At 62.5% G+C, this 9,056-nt stretch overlaps 2 protein-coding genes across 3 annotated transcripts; one reads left to right on the forward strand and one right to left on the reverse strand.

Moving 5' to 3' along the window:
* Positions 1-297: 297 nt before the first annotated feature.
* On the forward strand, positions 298-1,653 carry CUNH19orf71 (chromosome unknown C19orf71 homolog). Its single transcript, XM_026451069.2, has 3 exons — positions 298-1,097; positions 1,180-1,305; positions 1,453-1,653. Exons 1-3 carry the CDS (start codon positions 935-937, stop codon positions 1,632-1,634), a joined length of 471 nt encoding a protein of 156 aa, XP_026306854.1. The 5' UTR covers positions 298-934; the 3' UTR covers positions 1,635-1,653.
* Positions 1,654-1,824: 171 nt separating this feature from the next.
* On the reverse strand, positions 1,825-9,046 carry MFSD12 (major facilitator superfamily domain containing 12). Of its 2 annotated transcripts, XM_026451067.1 has the most exons (9): positions 8,680-9,046; positions 5,791-5,935; positions 5,516-5,698; positions 5,120-5,212; positions 4,937-5,029; positions 3,884-4,054; positions 3,703-3,797; positions 2,456-2,586; positions 1,825-2,342 (listed from the first exon to the last, which is right to left on the reverse strand). In XM_026451067.1, the coding sequence occupies exons 2-9, from the start codon at positions 5,797-5,799 to the stop codon at positions 2,320-2,322; spliced, it is 798 nt and encodes a 265-aa protein (XP_026306852.1). In that variant the 5' UTR covers positions 5,800-5,935; positions 8,680-9,046; the 3' UTR covers positions 1,825-2,319. The 2 variants fall into 2 exon arrangements, with proteins under 2 accessions (XP_026306852.1, XP_026306853.1); XM_026451068.1 differs by lacking the exon at positions 3,884-4,054.
* Positions 9,047-9,056: the final 10 nt, after the last annotated feature.

The raw sequence follows: 9,056 nt of genomic DNA on the forward strand, positions 1-9,056 counted from the left end.
ACCATATTAGCCAGGATGGTCTCGATCTCCTGACCTTGTGATCCGCCCGTCTCGGCCTCCCAAAGTGCTGGGATTACAGGCGTGAGCCACCGCGCCCGGCCTGAGTCTTTTCTCTTTTTGTGTTTGAGACAGTCTCGCTCTGTCGCCAGGCTGGAGTGCAGTAGCATGATCTCAGCTCACTGCAACCTCCACTTCCCAGATTCAAGTGATTCTCCTGCCTCAGCCTCCCGAGTAGCTGGGATGGCAGGGACCCCCAACCATGCCTGGCTAATTTTCGTATTTTTAGTAGAGATGGGGTGTCGCCATGCTGGCCAGGCTGGTCTTGAACTCTTGACCTCAAGTGATCCACCTGCCTCAGCCTCCCAAAGTGCTGGGTTTACAGGTGTGAGCCACACACCTGGCCTAGTGCGTCCACCAGTCCTCCCTGGGCCATGGCTCAGTGCCAGCCCCAGACCACTTCTTCCTGGTGCACCTCTAGGCCAGGGGAGCTTCCCAAAGGAAGGGACTTGCAGGTCTTGCAGGCTGGACAAGGTACTATAGGAACCCAGGATTAGCCAGGGCCCTCGTCCTCTTCCCCTCCCTCTTCTCCAGGCAAGAAAAGCTCAGAACAGAAAGGTTTAATGCTGACTTGGGTGCCTGGGGTGGGACGTGTGGGGAGAGGGGGAGTCAGCCTCTCTCCTCTGCCACCCACTCTGGGGTGGGGGATCCAGGGCTGAAGGACAGACACTAAGTGGCGAGGGAGGAAGGCCCCACGCCGTGGGCCAGGCCTCTACATCCTCCACCCTGGCAGACATCGCAAAGGGGTCAGAGCACTCGCTGTAGAGACAAGCTCAGTCTCTGCCCCCTGCCCACCCTCAGCGATGACTACCTGTCCCTGGAGGGTCCCCGCTGGCCACTGGCCATCAGGCAGGCCACACGCTGGAAGTACACACCCATGGGACGCGACGCAGCCGGCCAGCTGTGGTACACGGGCCTGACCAACTCGGACACCCGGGAAGCCTGGTACAACCTGCCGTTGGACCCGGCCATCCCCTTCCGCGAGGCCTACAACCGCTGGCATGGCTGCTACCAACACCGCGAGCACAGCATGCCATCGCGTGAGTGCCTGCCCTCCCCGCCCTGGGCACTGGGCCTGCTGGAGGGGGACAGGAATGACCGCCAGCCCCCACCCCACTGCAGCCTACACCCAGCACCTGCGGGAGACCGCCTGGCACGACCCCATCATCCCTGCCCAGTACCAGGTCCCCAGCACCCGGTGGGGGAGCGCGCTATGGAAAGACAGGCTGATCCGGGGCAAGGAATATGGTGAGGTCAAGTACGGGGCGGGTCCCTGGGAAGCCTGGGGGACGAGGCCACCTAGGCCAGGGTGAAACCACCAGGGGGGTCTGGGAGCCCCTTGCTGGCCAATGGCGAGGAGGTGGGGGCAAAGAGTGACCCGGGTCCCATCTACAGTGATCAACAGGAACCGGTACGGGGTGGAGCCGCTGTGGAGGGCATCAGACTACGTGCCCTCCCTGTCGGCGCCCCAGCGCCCGCCTGGCACCACCCAGAACTACCGGGAGTGGGGTCTGGAGCCATACTGCCCCTCCACCTGCCAGCGGCCCCTGCCTTCCTCCACGCCCACGCCCCGATAAATGCATGCTGCCATGACGCACCCACTGTATGCACCCAGATGAGGGGGGCACTAACCTTGTCCCAGGGGACCAGAGGCTCGGGACAGAGGCAGATGCTGGGCTTGCCGGCCGCCCCCAACTAGGGCAGGGCTGCGATGCCCTGCCCAGCCTACCCCTGCCCAGAGCGCCCCCAGGCAGACAGGAGCCAGGCCGCTGTCATCTCTTTATTTGCTGCCAACAGAGTCCACCAAGCCTACTGGGCAGTCCTGCTGCCCACCACGGCGGGGTCCAGGCCCAGCCCACCACCCCGTAACGGGGTCTCCTCTAGGTTCCAGCCGTCCTGAGGGGGCCCTGGCAGCATCTGGAGACCCCCAGGCCAGCGGTGTTCATTCCCCCAGATCCTTCTGGGATTCCTACTTCCTGCTCCCTGCCGAGAGGGGCACCCCAAGTCCTCCAGAGGGCTGGGTGGGATTAGAGTTGAGAATGGGGCACCCTCAAAGCCCAGGGGTCCCTGCAAGCCCCTGGATTCACAAGGCCCTGGCGGGCATCACTGCTGTCCTCACCCGACCCCATCGCCGGGAGCTGGGCGAGGATGGAGGGTGGGGGGGTCCAGAGAAAAGCGAGGGGCAGTGGGGGCGTCTCCTCGAGGTTCCGGGGGGCATCCTCGTGCATCCCCGCGGTTCCCTTGCACAGGGGCAGGAGATCATCAGGGCCGGGCATCAGGGTGCCCTGCAAGGGAGGGGTGGAAATGGCATTAGGGAGGGTGGAGTGCAGCGCATGCCCCCCCACCCCGACCCTGGCGTGGTCAGTCTCTGGGGAGGGAAGGGTGCGCCGGGACTCACAGCGACGCAGGCGGATGGGCCACAGCAGGAGGCTGCAGAGACACAGGGCAGCGGCCACGCCCACGCCGCCCGTCACGGCCACCATTGCCCAGTGGTAGAAGCTCACGCAGGCCCTGCAGCAGAGCTCCGAGCTGTGGGAGGAGACGGGGGCTGAGCAGGCACCGCGGGGCCCCCCCCCCCCCACCCAAGCTGAACCTGTTCCTCCCCTCCCACCTGACGGCGGCTCTGTCCTGTCCAAGCCAGGAGCTGGGGTCCCCGCAACTCCCTCCCTCCTGTCCCACACCCAGCAGTTCGGCCCGTCCTGTCGGCCCTGCCTCCAGGGTCCATCCCGAATCCACCACGTCTCCCCGTCTCCCCACGTCCAGCTCCAGCACGGCCCACCTGCATCCGCCCAGTCCCCTCCGCCCTGGTCCCAGGCTCCACCCTCTCCCCCACCAGCTGTCCTCCCGGGAGCGGCCACCAGAGGGCGTCTTTGAGCGCCTGGGTCAGGGCCTGTCCCTCCTCTGCCCACAGATCTCCATGGCTCCCACTGTCCTCAGGGTCAAGGCCCAAGTCCTCCCCATGGCCCACCACGACCTGCCCCGTCCCCTCCTTGCCCTTCCCTCCTCCCTCTGCTCCAGCCACAAGGGCCTCCTCCCTGTTCCTCCAACACGCCAGCTGTGGTCCCGCCCAGGGCTTTGGCCTGGAACGCTCTGACATCCTGCAGGTGTCAGGTGCATGTCACCTCCTCCAAGAAGCCCTCCCTGGCTTCCTGCCCTGGCTGCCCAGGCTGCTCTGAGCGTTCACCTTTACACACCACCCACGCCAGTCCCGACCACACGTTCACCTCTGTGACTATTCACACGGCTGGCTCTGCCCCAGGCCCTGAGCCTCTACAGGCATGAATGCTGTGATGCCGTGGTCTAGAACCATCCGTGTCTGAACGCTGAGTTCTATGGGTCTGGTTTACACAAACTCGGGGCTCCCTTCCAGCTGGGTCCACCCCCGATATATTTCTGTACAGTGTTTTCAGCACTGCACACACAGACCTAGCGTTTGTTGAATGAATACATGAAGTGCTCAGTGGAAGAAACGAGAGGTCTCCCCGGTCTATGACTCCCACTGGGGCGGGTGTCTTTGGTCCACAGCTGGATGCCCAGACCCAGAACACTGCTGGGCACACAGCAGGTGCTCAGTACCCCCTTACTGAACAAAAGAATGGATGAAGGAAGGAAGGAGAGAATGAATGAATGAACAGTGGCACTCACGGGCAAGGGTGCAGGCTCTGGATGGCCATGACTGCCAGCCCGTTGGCCACCTTATCCGAGAAGCTCATGGAGCCGTACACGAACGCTCCGCTGTTCTGTGGAGACACAGGCAAGGTGGTCAGCGTGCATCCCGAGATCTAGGCCCCGGCCTCCCCAGCCCCAGCCCGGCTACCAGCCCTACCGTGTGGGGACCGATGAGGTCAGCCGTCATGGCCAGCGAGGTGACGAGGATGGTGGCACAGCCAGCACCCAGCAGCACAGCCGCTGCGTATACGGCCACACCCAGCCCCTCCGCCAGCGCCACCCAGGCGGCAAAAGCCAGGATCACCAGGAGGCCCGAGAAGTAGGTCATCTGTAGGGACAGCCCCGGGGTCAGGCCCATACCACTGGGTGCCCCCAAGCCTAGTGCTGGCCCTCTCTGGTCTTCAATCTGCCACCCCTACCTCCAACCCCAGCAAACGGGGCATGAGCTGGATGGTCCCTCAGGAGCCCGGGCGCTGGCCCTGGACAAGTCCGAGGCTCGGCAGACCCTCCATGCCGGAGCTGTGCTTTCTGTCCACACCACAGCGGCTGCAGACATGTGGCTACTCTGCCTGAAGGCAGGTCAGTTACAACGAAAGCAAATGACGGACTCGGCTCAGACCCCGCGGCCACATTTCACGCCTTCAGTAGCTGCACAGGGTGGACGGAAAGCAGCAGAGCTCAGCAGCCGCGAGAGTATGAACCTGAGACACGCAGAAGCCAGGGTCCCAGAATTCCTCGTTCCCAGATCCGGGGCTGCTTTTTTTTTTTTTTTTTTCAGACAGAGTCTCGCTCTGTCGCCCAGGCTGGAGTGCAGTGGCGCGATCTCAACTCACTGCAAGCTCCGCCTCCCGGGTTCACGCCATTCTCCTGCCTCAGCCTCCCGAGTAGCTGGGACTACAGGCGCCCGCCACCACACCCGGCTGATTTTTTGTATTTTCGGTAGAGACGGGGTTTCACCATGTTAGCCAGGATGGTCTCGATCTCCTGACCTCGTGATCCGCCCGCCTCAGCCTCCCAAAGTGCTGGGATTACAGGCTTGAGCCACCGCGCCCGGCCTGGCTTCTGTTTCTTAAGTCACCTAGCCTGTGGTTCCAGGGCTTCTACAAGGCGGGAACTCGGAGGCCTGGAAGCATCCAGGGCTGGAACCCGGAGTGGCTGGGATCTCAGCTGCAGGGCACCCCGTCCTCCGCCCCGGTCCCTGTGCACTCACGTTCCGCCCAATTCTCTTGTTGATGGGCTTCATGAGGAAGGAGGAGAAGAAGCCGCTGAGGTACATCACCAGGGGAATGGTCGCGATGAACTTCTGTGGGGGCAGAGCCAGGCACGGCGTGTCAGTCATGGCTCGCCAGGCTCGGGCTGTCCCAGCCCAGCGTCCCCACCCCAACCCGCTCACCTTGGGCAGGTGGAGGGAGTAGGTGAGGTACATGGCCATGTAGGTCTGGGACAGGTTCACGATGAGCCTGGTGGTCATGTACAGCATGCCCACCTGTGGGCAGAGACAGAGGGACTGCCAGGGGTCAGGAGGGCCTTCTCCACTCCCACCAGCAGGGGGCACCAGGGCCAGGGTGGGCACCCCGTGCAGCTGGCATTTGATCCATTGGTAGTAGTGACTGCCCAGTGGGGTGGGCCGGGGAGAGGAAAGTGGCGCTTGATGAGTGATGTCTGCCCCGGGTGTGGGCTGCACCAGCAGCCGCGTGTGCTCTGTGTCTGGATGCAGCTGCCCCGCACAGCAAAGGCCCAGTGGGTGGGAGAGGAGGTCCACGCCAGCCCCGCCGCCCCTAGCACGCACCTGGTAGAAAGCCGGCTCCCGGAGCCAGTGCTTCCAGAGCAGCAGGGGCTGGGTGACGGCGGGGGCCAACAGGGGGGTGTGCTCGCCTGGCTCCTCCACGTGCGGCCGGCGCCTCTCCCGGGTGCCCAGGTGGAACAGCAGTGAGAACATGGCGCCGACACCCACCACCAGCAGGGACAGGTTCTGGGGACCCGGCGGAAGCGGTCAGTGGCGGCTGGCCCAGCCCCTATCCCTGGCTTGAGGACTTCAGGCGACCCACCCGGGCTCCAGCTCACCCGGAACATAGGCACGTCCTGGTCCCCCAGCTGGTCGCTGATGTCGATGTCCTGGGCGGGCTCCACCCGTGACGAGCCCTGCAGGTGCAGCAGGAGCCAGGCGGCGCCGTAGACGGTGATGTTGGCCACCACGGTGAACGCATACCTGGCGGGCAGGTGGGCAGGGACTCAACAAGACGCCAGGACCCCGGGCCACTTCCTCCCCGCGTGGCCGCACCGTCAGAGCAGCCTGGGGAACCCCTGACTGATGGGTGATTCTAGCCCCCGTCACACTGTGGCCTCCAGGAAGCCCCTGCTGGCCTCCGTTTCCCCAGCCCGCACATTATCTAACGCAGGACAGCTGTGACCCGCAACTCCCCGCTTCGTGCCTAGGACCAGGGTGCGGTGACTCAGCCAAGCGGAGTCCACGCTACAACCCCGAAGTCTGAGAACCCAGAGACTCAGAAGCCGAAATTCGAGAATTCTTCCCCAGATGCTGGGCGGCTACAGGGCGAGGGCTCCCTGGTCTAGAAGCATCCAGGCCGGCCCCTGCCCGCAGCCCGGCCAGGCACGGAGCACCCCAGGGGGTCCTCGGAATCCCACCACGAATCAGTCTCTTTCTGAAAGTGGGAACCATGCCACCTCCAGAGGCCACGTGAGCACAGCAGGAGGTCAGCTGGCAAAGCGATGGCACGTAGGAAGTGCCTGGGGTCTGGCCCCGGTCAGCTGGGGCCCTCAGGGGCCCTGGGCATTGGGCAACCCGTGTCGTTAGCGCCTGCACCTGTCTCATGCCCATAATAGGGAACTCAGATCCGGGGGTGGGGAGGAGGCCAGAGTGGGCGGAGCTGGTGATGCAGGGTCAGATGTGGAGACAGCGAGCTCCCCCGACACAGAGGCGCTGTGTGGGCCCTGGCTTTGGGCACCAGCTGGGGCCGAGCCCTCCTCTGGAGTACATGGGAGAGAACAGTTCCCACCTCCCACCTCACAGGGAGGGTTAAGGAAGTTGAGATTCATGTTAAGGGCCTAGAACTACACCAGGCACACAGCAGGTGCGCAATACATCATCCTCATAACCAGAAGAACCTCTTCCCGTGCCTCTAGCAAGTGAGTGGATAAGCCGGGCACCCGCCGCACCCCGGTGTAACAGAAAGAATTCTTTTTTTTTTTTTTTGACGGAGTCTCGCTCTGTCGCCCAGGCTGGAGTGCAGTGGTGCGATCTCGGCTCACTGCAAGCTCCATCTTCCAGGTTCAAGCCATTCTCCTGCCTCAGCCTCCCGAGTAGCTGGGACTACAGGCGCCCGCCACCTCGCACGGCTAGTTTTTTTTGTATTTTTAGTAGGGACGGTGTTTCACCGTGTTAGCCAGGATGGTCTCAATCTCCTGACCTCGTGATCCACCCGCCTGGGCCTCCCAAAGTGCTGGGATTACAGGCGTGAGCCACCGCGCCCGGCCAACAGAAAGAATTCTAAGTCAGCCCCAGAGAGGCCTGCGCGTCCCATCACCTCCCCGTGGCAGCAGGACCTGTAAGTCTGCCATGGACGTTACTCCCAGGATGTAGCCAGGGCTAAGTGGCGTTCTATGGCAGAGGGAAAGGGACTTTGCAAACGTGTTCTAACCAAGGACCTTGGTCAGCTCAGACACATCCACAGGGAGATTACTGGTCAGACGTGGTGGCTCACACCTGTCATCCCAGCACTTTGGGAGGCCGAGGCGGGCAGATCACTGAGGTCAGGAGTTCGAGACCAGCCTGGCCAACACGGTGAAATCCCATCTCTACTAAAAATACAAAAATTAGCCGGGCGTGGTGGGGGCACCTGAAGTCCCAGCTATTTGGGAGGCTGAGGCAGGAGAATCGCTTGAACCCGGGAGGTGGAGACTGCAGTGAGCCGAGATCGCGCCACTGCACTCCAGCCTGGGTGACAGAGTGAGACTTTTATCTCAAACAAAAACAAAAACAAAAAAAAAGGCCAGCACAGTAGCTCACGCCTGTAATCCCAGCACTTTGGGAGGCCAAGGCAGGCAGATCACCTGAGGTCAGGAGTTTGAGACCAGCCTGGCCAACATGGTACACAGGGAAACTCCGTGTCTATTAAAAATACAAAAAAAAAAAAAAAATTAGCCGAGATCGTACCACTGCACTCCAGCCTGGCTGACAGAGCGAGATTCTCTCGAGGGAGACTACCGTGGGCGGGCCTGGCCAAATCAGGCCATCCTTTGGGAGAGAGGACTTAGGACTTCTTGGGATCACAGATTCCCCCTGCTGGCCTCAGAAGCAGCAGCCGGCCACCATGATCTGCACAGGTCCAAGACGGCAAATTCCTCCACCAACCATGTGAGCACAGAGGAGGGACCACCCCCAGCCTTCCCTGAGACCCTAATCCTGGGCAACCCCTTGAATGCAGGCTTGACAGACCCTGAAGCACAACACCCCTCTCCCCCCAGCTCAACCATGGAGACTCCTGACCCCCAAAAACTGCGACAGGAGAAATGTGTGATGGCCGAGTGCGGTGGCTCACGCCTGTAATCCCAGCACTTTGGGAGGCCAAGGCAGGAGGATCACTTGAGCCCAAGAGTTCAAGACCAGCCTGGGCCATATAGTGAGACCCCATCTCTACAAAACCTTTAAAAAACAGCTGGGTGTGGTGGCATACTCCTGTAGTCCCAGCTACTCAGGAGGCTGAGGCAGGAGGATCACTTGAGCCCAGGAGGTGGAGGCTGCAGTGAGCCGAGATCACACCACTGTACTCCAGCCTGGGCAATAGAGTGAGACCCCTCTCTCCAAAAAATAAACATAAAAGACTGCCTGGTCTCGAGCTGCTGAGTCTGTGGCCACTCGATACGTGGCCCCGCTGACTGATACGCCGCGCCAGGGCCCACCCTGCCCACGGGGGAGGGTGCCCAGGCCCCCACCTGAGTGCTGTGAGCTCCACCTTCTCATGGTCGTTGGTGACGAGCTCCGGGATGAGGCTGAGGTGGGAGATCTGCGTGGAGGCCCAGCCAAACTGGAAGATCACGATGAACGGGCCGTAGTAGAGGAGGGCAGCCCACTCAGGCGTGGCCGCCCCGCAGCCCAGGCAGGGGCTGAAGATGAAGGGGAAGGACAGCAGGACGCAGACGGTGCCTGTGGACAGGTCAGGTGGTCAGTCTTGGGGCCGTCCCGCACCAGCCAGGGCTCCCGGGGTGGGGACACGGAGGGAGGAGAGAGGGAAACCGAGGTGCAGACGGAGACGCCCCCCCATGCACAGTCACGCAGGAGCGAGGGTCTGCAGCCGGGGTCCCCCACACAC

Source organism: Piliocolobus tephrosceles, unplaced genomic scaffold (assembly GCF_002776525.5).
Source record: "Piliocolobus tephrosceles isolate RC106 unplaced genomic scaffold, ASM277652v3 unscaffolded_27300, whole genome shotgun sequence".
Lineage (NCBI taxonomy): Eukaryota > Metazoa > Chordata > Mammalia > Primates > Cercopithecidae > Piliocolobus > Piliocolobus tephrosceles.

What these genes read in the sequence shown, in the direction of transcription:
- CUNH19orf71 (XM_026451069.2), top strand. Translation starts at nt 935, where the DNA reads ATGGGACGCGACGCAGCCGGCCAGCTGTGGTACACGGGCCTGACCAAC. An exon ending in CGAGCACAGCATGCCATCGC is followed by an intron (nt 1,098 to 1,179) that starts GTGAGTGCCTGC and finishes ACCCCACTGCAG; the next exon opens with CCTACACCCAGCACCTGCGG. An exon ending in GATCCGGGGCAAGGAATATG is followed by an intron (nt 1,306 to 1,452) that starts GTGAGGTCAAGT and finishes TCCCATCTACAG; the next exon opens with TGATCAACAGGAACCGGTAC.
- MFSD12 (XM_026451067.1), bottom strand. An exon ending in CAGAGCCTGCACCCTTGCCC is followed by an intron (nt 2,587 to 3,702) that starts GTGAGTGCCACT and finishes CTCCTCCCACAG; the next exon opens with CTCGGAGCTCTGCTGCAGGG. An exon ending in GCCCATCCGCCTGCGTCGCT is followed by an intron (nt 2,343 to 2,455) that starts GTGAGTCCCGGC and finishes CCTCCCTTGCAG; the next exon opens with GGCACCCTGATGCCCGGCCC.